The sequence below is a fragment of the Lissotriton helveticus genome, chromosome 8 (genome assembly GCF_964261635.1).
Source record: "Lissotriton helveticus chromosome 8, aLisHel1.1, whole genome shotgun sequence".
Taxonomy (NCBI): Eukaryota; Metazoa; Chordata; class Amphibia; order Caudata; family Salamandridae; genus Lissotriton; species Lissotriton helveticus.
The window spans coordinates 1,597,844,989-1,597,860,964 of NC_136069.1; the positions used below are offsets into that span (position 1 = coordinate 1,597,844,989).

The window sequence follows — 15,976 nt, forward strand, 5'->3', positions numbered from 1 at the left end:
AGAGGTACCAGCTTCTGAACAGCAAAAGACTCAGGACCCCTCTCCTCTGGGAGAGGTCTTGTCACCCAAAGAGGGAACTGAGCCCATGGGACATGAATCTTACCAGGTTGAGCTCCTGGGCCCAGAGGGACTCTCTAGGAACAGCTGTGCCTTGGACAGCAGGTCTGTCCAACTCTTGAAGGCCTGCAACAGCAAGCTGCTGCACAAAAAAGGGAGATGTCAGTGGCTCCCACATGACCTATTGGGAGGAGGGACACCTGTATACTGAGGCCAGAGAGCCCAAACCTGGTGCCACCATGGAAGTGGTAGTGTCACAGCTGTACAGAGAGTTCCTACTCACATTCACCCATGGCATCCCCCTAGCTGGGCACCTGGGCAAGACTAAAACTTAGGAAAGGCTTGTAAGCAATTTCTACTGGCCCCCAATGTCCCAGAAAGTGGTAAAACAGGTAGACACCCAAAGGCCCCCTTAATTCCACTACCAGTGGTTGGGGTTCCCTTTGAAATGGTTGGAGTGGAAATAGTGGGTCCACTAGAACTACTCACAGCATCAGGAAACCAATACATACGGATAGTAGTGGATCATGCTACCAGGTATCCTGAGGCAATCTTCAGCCCCAGCAGTAGCCAAAGCCCTCATTTGTATCTTTACCAGGGCAGGATTTCTTAAGGAGGTGGTATCAGACAGAAGTACCAATTTCATGTCTGCATACCTGAAACACATGTGAGAAGAGTGTGGAGTGAACTACAAATTCACTACCTCTTACCATCCACAAACCAATGTACTTGTTGAGAGATTCAATAAGACATTGAACGGCATGATCATGGGGCTCCCTGAAAAACTCAAAAGGAGATGGGATGTCTTCTTGCCATGCCTGCTTTTCGCTTACAGAAAAGTACCTCAGAAGGGAGATGGGTTTTCCCCCTTTGGACTTCTGTTTGGTCTTCCTATAAGGGGATCGCTTGCTCTTGTAAAAGAAGGTTGGGAGAGGCCTCTCCATGAACCTAATCAAGATGTGGTTGCCTCTGTTCCAGGATGGTAGAGTACATGGAAAAGGCATTCAAAAATCTTGAGACTAGCCAACAGCTCTAGAAGCTGTGGTATGACAAAAAGCCGCACTGGAGGAGTTCCAAACAGGACAAAAGGTGTGGGTTTTGGAGCCTGCGGCTTCAAGGGTCCTCCAGGACAGGTAGAGTGCCCCATACCCAATCCTTGAAAAGAAAAGTGATGTCACTTATTTGGTAGACCTGGGCAATAGGCAAGAGGGTGGTCCAGGTGAACTGCATTAAACTTTTCTGCAACAGGGCTGATGCGTCCATGCTGTTCTTCACTGATGAGGATCAGGAGACGGAGAGTGAACCTCTCCCTGACCTCCTCTCCTTCAGTCCAAAAGATGGGTTAGTTGATGGTGGTATCTACTAAGAAAACCTCACTGCCCAACAGCAGGCTGACTGTAGGCATGTCCTACAACAATATGCTGTACTCTCCTCCTTAAGCCCTGGCCAGCCACACTGGTGTTCCCATGATGTGGACACTGGAGACAGCTTGCCTATCAAAACAAAGATCTATCGGCAGTAAGCAAAATGCTGGAGTTAGGGGTTATTGAGCGCTCTAAAGGTTCCTGGGCCAGCCCAGTGGTCTTAGTCCCCAAACCTCACCCACAGGGGGTAAAAAGATAGATGAAGTTCTGTGTGGACTATAGAGTTCTCAATGCTGTCACTAACGCAGATGCTCAACCCATACCCAGGGCTGAGGAGCTGACAGATAAGTTAGGGGCAGCCAAATTTCTGAGCACCTTTGACTTAATTGCAGGGTACTGGCACATTGGCCTGGCCCAAAAAGTCAAAGAGAAAACAGCATTCTCCACACCTGATGGGCATTATCAGTTTACTGTGATGCCTTTTGGTTGAAAGAATGCCCCTGCTACTTTTCAAAGTTTGGTGGATCAAGTCCTTGCTGGTTTGGAAACCTTCAGTGCAGCCTATCTTGATGACATTGCTGTCTTCGGCTCCTACTGGCAGGATCACCTGGTCCACCTGGGGGAGGGTTTTACAGGCTCAGCAGTCTGCAGGCCTGATTATCGAGGCATCCAAGTGCCAGATAGGGCAGGATACTGTTGTATACCTGGGCCACCTATTAGGTGGAGGTTAAGTGCAACCCTTTCAACCCAAGATCCAGACAATTCTGGACTGGGAAGCTCCAACAACCCAAACCCAAGTCAGGTCACTCCTTGGCTTGACTGGGTATTACAGGAGATTTGTGAAGGGGTATGGATCCATTGTGACACCCCTCACGGAATTTGCCTCCAAGAAAATGCCAAATAAAGTGAACTGGATAGTTAGTTGTCAAAAGGCTTGTGACACCTTGAAAGAGGGAATGTACTCAGCACCTACTCTCAAAGCTCCAGACTACTCCAAGCAGTTCATTGTGCAGACTGATGCCTCTGAGCTAGGGATAGAAGCAGTCCTATCCCAGACCAATAATGATGGCTAAGACCAACCTGTTGCTTTTATAAGCAGGCGGTTACTCCATCGGGAACAGCGTTGAAATGCTGTTGTGAGGGAGCCCTTTGCTGCGGTTTGGTCTCTGAAGAAGCTGATACCCTACCTGTTTGGGACTCGCTTCCTAATCCCAACTGACCACAGAACTCTCAGATGGCTAATGTAAATGAAAGGCAAAACTCCCAAACTGTTGAGGTGGTCCATCTTCCTACAGGGAATGAACTTTACAGTGGATCACAGACCTGAGACTGCCCATGCCAATGCAGATGGACTTTCCAGGTTCTTCCACTTAGACAATGAAGACTCTCTTGAGAAAGGTTAGTCTCATCCTCTTTCGTTTGGGGGTGGCTTTGTAGGAAAGTACCCCTTTTTGCATGGTTACCCCCTTACCTTTTGCCAAATATCTGATGCCACTTGACTGGGTGTGTGCTGGAACCCTGCTAACCAGGGCACCACACCTGAGTTCTTTCCCAAAATTGTAACTTTGTTTCCACAACTGTCACACCTCTGGGCCACATGTAAGTCCCTCGTAAAAAGTACTCCTTGTACCAAGGGCCTTGTGACCAGAGAGAGCCTCTGAGGGCTGCAGCATATCTTATGCAACACTCAGCGATCCCTCACCTTAACACCCACACACTGTCATTGTAAGCTGCATGTTTTGGTGCAAACCAAACAGAAGAGTCGACATGGTACACAGCCCGTGTGCCATGCCCACCCACACTGCCTGTGGCATTCTTAAGTCATCCCTCTAGCAGGGCTTACAGCCCTAAGGCAGGGTGCACCACACCACAGGTCAGGGCACAACTGCATGAGCAATATGCCCCTACGGTGACTGTACCATTCACAGGCATTGTAAGTGTAGTGAAGCCATTTTTAGTACATGGGCTGGGAGTTTGTCATTACTCCACTCTGTGTTCCATGATGGTTTTACTGAAAACTGGGAAGTTTGGTACCAAACTTATCAGCATAATAAACCCACACTGATGCTGTTGGATGTATTACAAAATGCACTCAGAAGGCATTTTAGAGATGCGCCCTAAAGATCGACCAACTTCTAGTGTATTGGCTGACTGGTCCCTGACAGCCATCCACCAACTGGCAGGTTTCTGACCTCATGGGGTGTGAGCCTTTGTGCTCTCAGAAGTCAGGAACAAAGCCTACTCTGGGTGAATGTGCTTCACACCCACCTTTGGCAGGAGCAACAACATTTGGCAGAGAGCTTTAAAGGCTATCACCCGGTGATGTGCTGATATGGGCAGCTCCAACTAAGGGAGATGCCCACCCCCTGTCCAGGCCCCACTTTTGGCACCAGGACAGACTGGAAAATTAGTACGAAGAGTCGGAGTGTCCACCTCAGTCTGTCACAACCCTATGGTCACCAGGAACTAAGGTGAACCCCTCTCTTAGAAATTCTCCCTCTTGAATTGGAGAATTAGGTCCAATAGAAACTGGGATGTGCCCCTCTCCCCAAAGGGAGGGGACACCCAAAGAGTGTAGACACCCTAGGGGACCATAGCCATTGGTTACTGCACCCGACCCCTGTAAGGCCCTTAAATGTTTTATTTGAGGGTACCCCTGAAACTTGTTCCTCAGATTCGACGGACAAAAAGAAGAGGAAGGAAGATTACTGATATCAGACCAGGAACTGAACCGCTGCTGAAAGAAGCCGGCAAGAACTCTGCCGCCTGCAGCTGGTTAAACAACCGGACCTGCTGTCCTTCCAGAAACCCTGCCAGGCTTCCAAGAAACCTCGGAGACCTCCCAGTCTACAAACAATGTCCAAGAACCTCCCTATGGGCTAGAGGCACTAGTCCCCGTTGTCCACCGGTACAAAGACCGCAGCAGTTGAAGATCGACACTGTGTCAACGCAATTCACTACTGCAAACAGAACCCAAGACCACAGCAGTAGAGGACTGACATCAGTCACCCAAGAAACCTCAGATACCTTCCAGCCTTCAAACAATCTCCAAGAACCTCCCTTTGGACAAGAGGCGCTAGTCCTCGGCATCCGCTGGTACAAAGACAGCAGAAGTTGAGGACCAACACTTGTGTCAACGCGACTCACTACTGCAAACAGACCCCCAAGACCGCAGCAATAGAGGACCAACACCCGGATGCAACTCTGCCCTGCCATCAGAAAGCACCGCTGTTGGACGGCCTCCATGACTAGAGGGATCCTCCCGACCCAACAGCCCAAGCTGATCACAGCTCCATTCCTGAGCTCCTGTACTCCCCTCCAAGTGACCTGTACCCTCCTGCCCCGCCTGCTCAACTGCAGCCTCTTCGAAATGGCCCAACACTGGTGGAACTCCTCCATCCCCTGCGTATCTCCGTCCACACGACCGTGACTGCTGGGCTGGCAGTGCCTCCCTTGGACCTATAGTGACTCGCAGACAATGACGGTGACAGTTCAGGCATTGGCGGCCCACTGACTCCCACTCTTCGTCATTGTTCTCAGTTGACCGCGAGAGCAAACATCAGTGCCTGTATCGACTGCCGTGGCATAGATAATGAACCCTGCCGCCCCAGTTTCACTGTGGTGCAGTGCCCAGCTTAAACTGACCCTTGCCGAGGGTCAGACTAACCCTTGAAGAATGGCAACCTAAGCGGTGTACTTACCCGCTGATGCATAACACAGTTTTCCTTCCTTAGGATTGCATTGGACTTTATGGATTACCTGCAACTGTCTATCTTGTACCAGTACTGAAGGTTACTGTTTTGAATCGAAAATACTATAAAGTGTTACTACGGCCTTTTTGGAAGTATTACCTCCCTGTAACGGAGTTCAACTTGGTTCCTAGGAATAAAGTAACTACAAGTAATATTTTTCCACAAACATTGCCCTGGAGTCCATCTTTGAGTGTGAGGCCCTGCTTTGTATGAGTATGTACACTAAATGCATTCACACTACCCTCTGATAAGCCTAACTGCTCAGCCCAACTACCTCTAAATTGAGAGTAAGGTATTATCTACCTTAATCTCTGCCTTACTTTTGGGGACTCGCTGGACTCTGTGCACACTAAACCTCTTTTTGGTACAGTATGCAGAGCCGGCTTCCTACATGCTGGAAATGATTTGTACCACGTAGTTTCACTTGTAATTTGATGCCCCTGTAGAATAATCTTTAAATGTGTTTCACGAGCAAGGACAATGACCTTCCCAAGCTTTTCACATTAGAATTATGGTAACTCAAGTCTTACTTAGCTGTCTCAGTAGAATCTTCCACATAGTAGCAACAGGTGGTGCTCATCAAAAGCTCCATGTTGTAGAAGTATGAGAGATGTCCTAATTTTATTTGATGTCCTAATTTTATTTGTTTGCAACAGTTTTGTTCTGCTTAATGCTGAATGGTTTCAACTGTGAGAATCATGTTCAATTGTACTAAATGTATGGAATCTTTCATTCTGAACCATATGCAAGTGTGCTTTTTTATGTGTGGGAAGCTCCTTTCCACTGGCCCTAGGAGGTGAATTTATGTCTGATTGGGCTCTCATTTTAAACTTTACCTTGTTCGTGATATTCTCTGTTTTTAACTGAGCTTTGCACCCTGATTATTGAATGATTAATTGATTGATTGACTGATTGATTTTGGCTGTATTACTAGATTTATGTATGACTTACAATCTGAATAAAATTGTTAAGGTTGAACTCTTCCCTATGTGTCATTCTAGTATGACCAAATAGGTTCTACATGTCTAAAGTGAACTTGTCATTTAAATGCATTAAATAGACACGGGTCCAGTGGGGAGTATCAAAATCCATATGGGGATTATACTTCTCCTGGTCCATAAAGTCATGCAGTGGAAACTAGTTGTAGCATGACATCATAACCAGTTATTATTATGGCTTTTAAAGAAGGATTCATCATACCTGTTGGGGTTCGGGCTGCTTATTCCCTAGGGGTCTTGCCAGTCTGGTGGAGCAGGCCCACTCAGACATATCTTATTTTGAAAGCAGTAAAACATGCAGAATTGATGTGAATAACAGAAATGAATGTATGACATTACAACGCATGCTTTTACCACGCATGCCTTTACATCGCAGTTTTTACAACGCATGCTGTTACAACGCATAGCGCTTAGGGGTGCTGGATAGTGAAGTTTAATTTACTATTCCAACTCCAGTCCCCGTGGATAGTAGGGAAGGTGTTGGATAGTAAATTAAATCTATTCCCTATCCTAGAGCGCCCCCCAGCGCAATGGGTTGTAATGACATGCGTTGTAATAGTTGCGTCGTAAAGGCACTGCGTGGTAAAAGTTGCGTTGTAAAGGATGTCTCCCACACAAATCCTTTGTAACTGTGTATAGCAGACTTTAAATAATGTTTCCTTTCATTGCCCGTGTTTAGATAAAGAAACCTCCAGCTCTTTCATTTGTGGATCAAACTTTTGTCATCTGCATTGCTCTGCTGCACTGTATCTCTCTTCTATATCCAGGCCACGAGAACTAGCTGCTTGTCCTGTGCTGGGAAGGGAGAATGTAGGAAATGCTGCTCCAGTGCTCTGAGGGCATCCAAGTAATAGCTCTGTCCGCTTTGTGCCCGCTGCCAAGAAGTCACTTCGATGGCCGCCATGTTATGTATAAATTGATGGAGAGATCCTGGGGGGATGTAGTGCCAGCATATTGTCTTCCATAAATACTCTGTCCTAAATATATTTTTTGCAAATATAGTCCCAATTGAGTTAATCGAAAACCTACACCCAGTGGCACACTATTTATGTAGCCAATGTTTAGGGCACTTTATGTCACACAGTAACAATATTCTGACATAGAAGAACAACAGGCCCCCATAAGAGTTCTCACCATGTGTGAACCCCTGACACATGCTCTTGATGCTAGCCAGTAAAATACAGCCCGACTGGTTTTTCATGATGTTCAAGGCACTCATGATCCCCTTATCAGCAACTCAAAACTGAGCACTAAAATCACTTGTGGAAATTCTGTCACTGGGCGGCAACAGTATTACCCTAGGGGGAGGGTGGGCGATCTTTCCTCCTAGTTTTATCGGCCACCTGGGAAAGGTCTATGTTTTCCCACTGAAGAGGGCTTAATAAAATAAAAAAAACTAAATCAAGCTCTGCTAGATGTCCTTTTATGAAACTATGCAGTTCTGTGATGCACAAGCTACTCATTCTTTATTTGAATTTTGATTGTTTTATTTATTTTGTTTTTATCTGCAGGTAACAGCCGCAACGGACACATTTAACAATGGGTTTGGCTATTTTCTGTGCCCTTCTCTCTGTGTTTATCTCCCTGGGAAATTTTCAGGTAAAAGTTATATAATTAGTTGTATTGTAATCATATCGGATGTATGTCATTACCACGCATGCTTTTACAACGCATGCCTTTACCACGCAACTTTTACAACGCAAGTCGTTACAATGACTTGCGTTGGGGGGTGCTGGATAGTGAATAGTTTAATTTACTATTCCAACTCCAGTCCCCGTGGATAGTAGGGAAGATTTTGGATAGTAAATTAACTATTCCCTATCCTAGAGCGCCCCCCAGCACAAGTGGTTGTAACGACTTTCGTTGTAAAAGTTGCGTGGTAAAGGTACTGCGTTGTAAAAGTTGCGTTGTAAACACTGTTTACCAATCATATCTAACAGAAAGCTTGGTGCACATGAAAAAACAATAGCAAGTCATTCATAATAACCCGGAGGGGGCGGGGTAACCCTCAGCATGGAGTAGAGAGTGAACACTTTAACAAAACACTCTATGCGACATGCGCTATTGTTGAAAGCAGTTAGCAATATCGAACCATATCTGACTTGGGATATAACTCACCATCAACACCGATTGATGACCTATTTTAGATTACATTTATTTCACCGACTGGTCCATTTTAATCTTGATTGTTTTAAGCACTCTGATTTCCTTCCCTGTAACCGCGATAAAATATTGATCAATGACAAATTACATACACTTATGTTCTGCTCAAAATATAGTAACCTACGATACTAATTCATACACCCAATCTTATTACCGCTGAATTTTAAACAAGTTAGGCCTACCTTACATTTTTTACAGCTGCTGAACTCAACTTTTCCTTGCTTTTTCCTTGTACGTTTTCAGGTGGGAGTTCTAAAATATAAATGATTATGGCGCTTGCATTTTGTATGTTGTTTTTGAATGACTTGCCTTTTATGGTTTTATCAATAAAATCGAATAAAGATTATGATGATGATGATGATGCATGAACACTTCTCCGGCTGTCAAGATGCTGTATATGTGTGGACATGCAGAACCCCAAAATCTAGGTACCCAAAAATTTATACACCCCAATATTTTACCTCTTCTAGAATTCAACTAGTGATAGATGTTATACCTCAATTTCATGAAGCAATGTGTCCCCCCAAAAAAGGCAGAACCTGCCAACAGTTCAAGAATTGCAAAACGATCATTTGATTAAAAAAAGAGCTCACTCACTAAACAAAAGAATAGTTAAAATATTTATTTTAAAAAAAATCAAAGATAGTGTACAAATTGTCTAAATGAAATGTTACAATGGCTTCTCAGCAATTAAAGCAAATACCGAAAATGCAGACTCAAAAATGATTCTTCGTCCCAAATGAGCAGCAAAATCACAAGAAAATAAGGCAGCATCCCTAGTAGCATAGGAATGATCTTCCCAGAGTTCTCAAAATCAGGGATTTTTATACACTATTTCTGCATATTAAATTAGCAAAGCTATGAACTCCCGGTGGCACAATTGAAAGGTTCCTTTCTTCTGCAAATCACAATACCTAACCTACATTTGTCATTGCCTTAACATAGAGGCACTATCCCACTATATGAATATTGATTCTGAAAATTATAACCTAATGTCATCCAGCGATGACAGGAAGAAATAATTGCAAGAACAACAAACAACAGCAAAACATTATATGAATGAATAGGCCACAGCACGCTGGTGGAAGATCCTTAAAAATAGCAACATTTTGTGATCAAGCTTCATCATGATCAGCAAAAACAAGGAAGAACAACATAAATGGAAACAAACCTAGCTTGTTTCTGGGTGCCTATTCTTTGTGGACAGTCTGGGGAGTGAAATGAGCAGGGGGAAAGCCAAAGGAGGGGTAGGACAGGAGAAAGTATCTGTGTTCACTAAAATGGAGACAAAACTCAGCATGGGGCATAACAAATACACATGTGGGAAACACACTTTAATATATCATATGAAATGTGTTCCAAAAACAATAGTTTTATATCCGTTTCAAGATATGTGAAATGCATAAACAGCAATAATTCTAAAGATTGAATATGTCATTGTTGATGCACACAAATAATAACCTGACATCATCTTCTAATAATCCCCCTCTGTTTTATTTCATAATCACCAAAACCCATCATTCTTAAACAGTTATAAAACAGTATCCATCATTTTCTTCTTCTTTAAGATTGATTCCTCCATCATATTCTGCCGGTTGCATTCATAGTCTTGGATATCATCCAGCTCATATTCTTCCCTTATCCTCTCTCATGAGTTTCTTCTTTCTTTGCACCTATACCTCTGAAAAATTACTCCAGAATTTTTAAACAAAAGACAATTGCAGAAATCAACACAATTCCAGAGGTTAGTTTATCCCCCCCCCACACCCCCCCAGGGATATGTACCATTTACTAAAGCCGTTAAACCCTTTTCCTGTCTTACTAACCCAGTAACCTACTAATTCCAATATGGCATGCTCTTCTAAAGCCTTTATCTGATGTGAGATATTTGCTATATCAGTTATTTACGTCTTGATAACTCTGCTATTATGGGGTATAAAAGTGCAATTTTCCTAACATTTAATACACTGCAAACACCTCCTTCCTTCGAGAAAAGGATAGTTAATGCAAAGCAGTTTAGCATTATAATTGTGCTCATAGCAGCAAGCTCAGAAATAATCTGCGTAAAAGTTCCTGTCGTGTTGTAAGCCAACCTATTTACGAATGTAGACAGTCTCCTAATTTCCGTGCCATTCACAGCAATCCCAGCAAGCGGAATGATAGCTCCTAAAATGTCTAATGCTATCTACCCAAAATCCTGCTTCACTCTCTTCAAACTAAAACCATCATCCATACCATGCACATGATAAACCTTAGGAAATACTAAAGCCAGATAACAAGAACACACCCAATTAAGCGGCAGGTTGAAATAAATGCACATAATAGATCCCCCTCTAAAAATCGATTTTTCGCCAACCAGGAAATCACCACTCAGCAAATAACTTGGTTCATGTTTGCTCTTGCCCACATATTCTGAAAAACCCTCTCCCTGAAGGTTCATGATGTACCACACTCATCTTACCCTCTTTTACATGCTCCATTCTCGAGCTTAGATTCAAATCTGAGGGTCTTTATTATTCCTCAGCCTCAATCTGCTTTCCTATCTTCATTTCATTCCTCCAAGCTCTCAGAATCTTTGCTCTCCTTTCACTATAGTACCTGACAAAATTTCACTCATCTGCACTCTAACCACATACATACTCTCAATTCGTATTTTTAGTATCAGAGTTAGTTTGTGCAATTGTATTCAAAAATGTATCTTAAGTTAGTTTATCTCCTTCTCCCTCGTTGACAGGTAAGTTCTCAAGCAAAATGTAAAAATTTGACAAATATGTTGACAAAGACTCATGCTTATGAAAAGCACTAATTAACGCATTGCAGGACAACCCATAGGATATCGGCAGCTGAAAATAGATCAAGCTTTCACCTGCAAAGGAAGGAATAAAAGTACATATGATACAGTTTTTCACCCCTGTAATTTCTACATATTTACCCATCATTTTAGTATAAAGATTATTATTAAAACCACTAGCTAAACTTTCCCTAAATATCAGTGTATTAGCCAACTTATTATGTACCGTAGAAGATTCAGCTTTGGTGGAAACACATCCCACCTGGGAAATAAAGCACAACAATAACCCAATTGAGACTAATAATTATCATTATCAAAGATATCTAGATAAAGTTTTACAGCAATGAGGATGTGACCTAATGGCTAGGGCAGTCGACCTCGAAGCTGGGGAACAGGGTTCGAATCTCGACAGAGACGCTCAACATCCTGTGGTTCTGGGCAAATAACTTAATCTCCCCGTGCCTAGCAAAAATGAGTGTGTCCTCATGTAACGCAACTGGTGCTCATTTAAAGCGCTCTGATACCTTCAGGTCTAGTTCGCTCCACATAAAACAAAACTAAAATAAAACATTTACTATAGGCTATTTCTACTGGGAGAAAAACAAAAAAATCGAAATTTATTGTGCTACAGTTCTCACAGTTTTCATTGTCTGCTTCTTCTTTTGATACTGATACAACATATGCCCACTTAGGTGAAGAGTTTTTTCTATTCTGGATTCTCTATCTCGATGGCCTTTCAGCAACTAGTGTTTTACTCTCACTACTTTTTGAGTTGATTTCAATCACTTCAGGTTCTTTTTCAATTGCCTTTAGCTTTTCAGGTTCCAGGTGTTTTCTTTTGCAGGCTCTCGTCACACCTTCCAATGTCTCATCTATTGTTTTTTTCTTGTGACCACTGCTGACTCTTTCTCATTTACTGTTGCGCTAATTATTTACTCAGGATTAGTAACTCAATTCACTGTGAATTGATTTCTTACACTGGGGGTTCTCGGAACCCGAATTGTCAGCTGGAGTCTTTCATTAGATGAAGATGGATCATAGACTACCTTGACTTGGAAGCAGGTTGTCACTCTGACCCTCAGATTGAAACTGGCCACTGGTGCTTGTTCTTTCAGCTGGGTCTTCACATTCACTCTCATCAGCAATTCCAACAACTTCAAAGACCGCAGAACTTCCAGGGCTTTTAGCTTCACCTTCATCAGTTTTAACATTTTCTCTAACCCCCTGTGGATCCACATGGCATATTGAGCTTGACTCTGTGAATGAGTGGTTCACGTCTCCACTTTTTCACTCACAGCCTTTGCTCTGTTCTTGTGAGAAGCAAGGATCTTCTGTAGAACTCCAGCACATTTCACAGCAGTATTAGTTGCACGAATTACCTGAAACGCCCCCTTCCATCTTTCGTCAAGACATCTTTTAAGAACATGCTCCTTGATATAGATGCATTCTTCTGGTTTCAGTGAGTGGCTTTAAACTTCTTTTTTTTGCTGGTTTTGCTAAGTTCTTCTGGTGAGAGAGGTTTCGCAATATCAGCTAGACTGTTGCAGTGATCCAGTACAATATCATCAGTCATTGAAGCCAGTGTAGATGAGGAAATATAAGCTAGTCTCAATGCTGACGCTATCAGCACCTCATGTGGCCAGAGACCTGTCTTACTTCTGATACTCATGAGGACTAGAGGAAGACCATAAGCCCATTTCAGCCCAGTGCAAGCATACACTCAAGCTGGTTTGTTCCTCATGGTATTCACCTTCTCCGCTATGCCAGTTTTTTTAGGACAATATCTACAATTGAACCTTTATTCAATTTAAAGAGCTATACACATCAATTTTAAAATCTAATTTTCAAAATGGGCGCCATGATCTGCCTCAATCGAAGCAGGGAGGCCAAACCAAGGAACTAATTCTCTCAACAGGAGCTTAGCTACAATCATGCTATCACATCTTAGGGTGGGGTATTCTTCAACCCATTTAGAGAATAAGCTGATGCTCACGAGAAAATATTTCTAGCCATTACAAACTGGCATTTCAGTGAATTCCGCTTAAAGTCTTGTAAACGACCTTCTGATTTCCCAATATGATTCGTTAACAATACAAGATACTTTCCTTGTTTATTTATTTGAAAAACTACACACCTTCTTGTCAGGACTTGCAGGACATGTGCCCATTCTGTGCTACAAATTGCACGAGGGGTGTCCACTTTATGTGGAAAATATCATGCTACAGGGGGCCAGCAGTGGTGGAAATACTGGGAGAATTGCAACCTTGCCAAGAACGTATTAGGTGGTTCAATTGGAACTCCACTATAAGATGGCCGCAGTAGTGGACTTGGAGTTAATGGAGCGTGTTTCTAGGCGTCATGACTTATGAGTACAAGTGAGCTTATAGAACGCGGAGCGAGCATCGGCTATTCGAACCGACCAGAGTGAGCGTGCTTCGGAGTCTCTTGTTTTGGGCGTGAATCTTGTTGCGGTGCTTGGCCCGCATGCTGTTTAACAGCTGTTCTGAAGTTTTGGGAGAAGTTAGAGTGTTGTGTGTTTCCCATTGCACAGGTGTGTTAGGTTTAAATTCCCATCCCTGCAATGCATTTGTCCCATGCTATATTAGGTCAGCAGTTTGTGGCTAAATAGATGCCATTTGTATTCATGTTATTCAACCTACTGGGTTGTGCAGGCTTCAGTTAGCAAGTGTGACTCCATTTTTCATTTCGTAATTCCTATTAGGCAGTTTAGACTGGGCCCGAGTTAGGCCTCCTTGCTCACGTTGCTTGCCTCAGCAGAACACTGCATTTCATTATTATTTTCTCTGCCGCTCAAGGCTGTTTTCTGACTTACAAATGAATAGGCCATTTTGCCCTGCCAATGCTTATCTGAATGTGTTTGTTTCTGCTTCCATGTTAGGAGATGCTGAGACCCAGTGCCGTGGCCTTGAGGCCTTGATAACATGTACCGAACTGGCAGGTGTTAGCTCATCCTACTGTGCCTCTTTGTTCATGTTCGGCTCAGGCCGGTAGTTTTCCATTATGGGCATGGTTATGGGCTTCACGAGAGGAATGATTATCCACCGTAGACAGTTGGTGGGTCAGTCCCTCAGCAAATATCCTAGGGTGCAGGTCTGATTGGACTCCTCTGAAGAGTATTGCCAATAAATATGTAAATTTGTATTCTCTACTGTCTGACCGACTCTTCATTCTTGGGAAGGCACAGCAGGTGGTTTTAAGTAGCCCGTGTGGCCCCCTAAGGGCCAGGTTCTTCAGGTATTGTTTGTGTTACATTGGACTGGCATTCGCTCTGGAGCGCATTGCTTACAGAGAAGGCATTAGTGACTTTTTGAGTATTTCCCACTACATCGATGTATGCTTGGTGGACTGTGTATCGTGAGGGCTTTCCATGTGCTGCATATTATTTAACAGTTCCGCTGTCAGTGATCTTGTGCTCATTTAAGGGAGATAAAGTGTGGCTTTGAGAATGAAATCACTGTATGTGGAGTTCCTTGGGTTTGGGTTGTTTGTCCTTTGTATTTTGGTACGCTATTTTCTGCTTGTGCAAAGATTGCACAGAGTATTACAATACATAATAAGCAACCAAACAAGAATATGATGTGTACCAGATTCTACACCCTTTGATATTTGATGGGCTGATAAGGGTGGTGTGTTGTAGGCGAGTTGACAATTCTATAAAATTAAAATGTATATGAAATCAATTCTCAGTGATTATATGCCACAGTATTTACATTGAATCATGCATGAGGAAAAGAGTTCTGTTTGAGCTTGGCAGAATTCAAGCGTTGGTTGATTGTCTTTGTTTTGCAAGTCTCCCTCCCTTATTTTACTTTATTTAATTATTTTGAGAGTTTTATATAGCGCTGGCTAGACCCAGAGGTATCAGAGCGCTTTACATAAGGTTCCACAGAAGTTACAAAATTACAACAGTTACTAGAAAAACATTTCAAGAGTGTAGAAGACGCAATCAATGGAGCTTAGAAGGGTAAGGGGCTGAGGGGTAGGAGGTAGATAGGATGAAGAGACGAAGGAGAGTGTGCCCAAAGTCCGGCTGGGTAGGTGATGGCTTAGGGGGAAGTCAACAGCCCATCTCCTCTTTAGCTATCAGGTAGCTCCACCGGGCGCTAGCCAAGCAGCTAGGTCTCAACAGGAAAGCAATTAAAGAGTAAAGAGGAGGGATAAATGGAGCATAAAAGAGAAATGGGGTGGAGTAAAAGAGTAGGAGGGAGAATACAACGGAGAGGCGAAGAAAGTTTTGTCCAAAGACCGGCTGGGTAGGTGATGGCTGAAGGGGTAGTCCACAGCCCATCTCCTCTTTAGCTATCAAGTAGAGGTAGATTCACAGATTCTGTATCCTGATGGGTAGGCCGGATATGGGATGTGTTCATGGACTGGCCGATGACTGTTTTTTCTAAGAGTAGTAGCACGACGTGTAGGGACCACTGTGACCGGGCCCCTCTTATCTCTGGGGGTCCCCTCTTTGTGCTGCAGGGAAAGAACGCATCCATAGAGAGTTGTCCCAGATATGTGTTCAGGTCCTTCTAAGCCCATGAAATGGTGGGTCTCCTCGAGAGGACTCATAGCGGCCATCTTAGGGTCAGGCATGTGCTGGGTGTTTCCGTGTCTCACTGTGCCTGGGTTATGCGTTCTTCGTCTTAAGCCCTGTCAAGGCGCCTCAACGACTCTCTCCAGTCTTCTCCCAGTGCTGCGGGGGGGCCACCCGCATGATCTCCCATCAGGGGGGTCCGGGCCGCCATTACGAAGTCAGGCAGGCCGAGACAGGAGCTTTCCCCCCTCCCGGTGGTCGCCCTCCCTGCTCCCTTTCACTTGGCTGGTGTAAGCCCACAGCTG

At 43.8% G+C, this 15,976-nt stretch overlaps 1 protein-coding gene across 2 annotated transcripts in view; it reads left to right on the forward strand.

The window, feature by feature from the left end:
- The window catches only part of LOC144773554 (ecto-ADP-ribosyltransferase 5-like), a 358,428-nt gene that overhangs the window by 145,162 nt on the left and 197,290 nt on the right, over nt 1–15,976 (forward strand). For both annotated transcript variants that reach the window (XM_078658649.1, XM_078658650.1), the window contains exon 2: nt 7,683–7,770. In XM_078658649.1, the coding sequence (XP_078514775.1) occupies nt 7,711–7,770 (60 nt within the window). In that variant the 5' untranslated portion in view covers nt 7,683–7,710. The remainder of the gene's footprint in view (nt 1–7,682; nt 7,771–15,976) is intronic.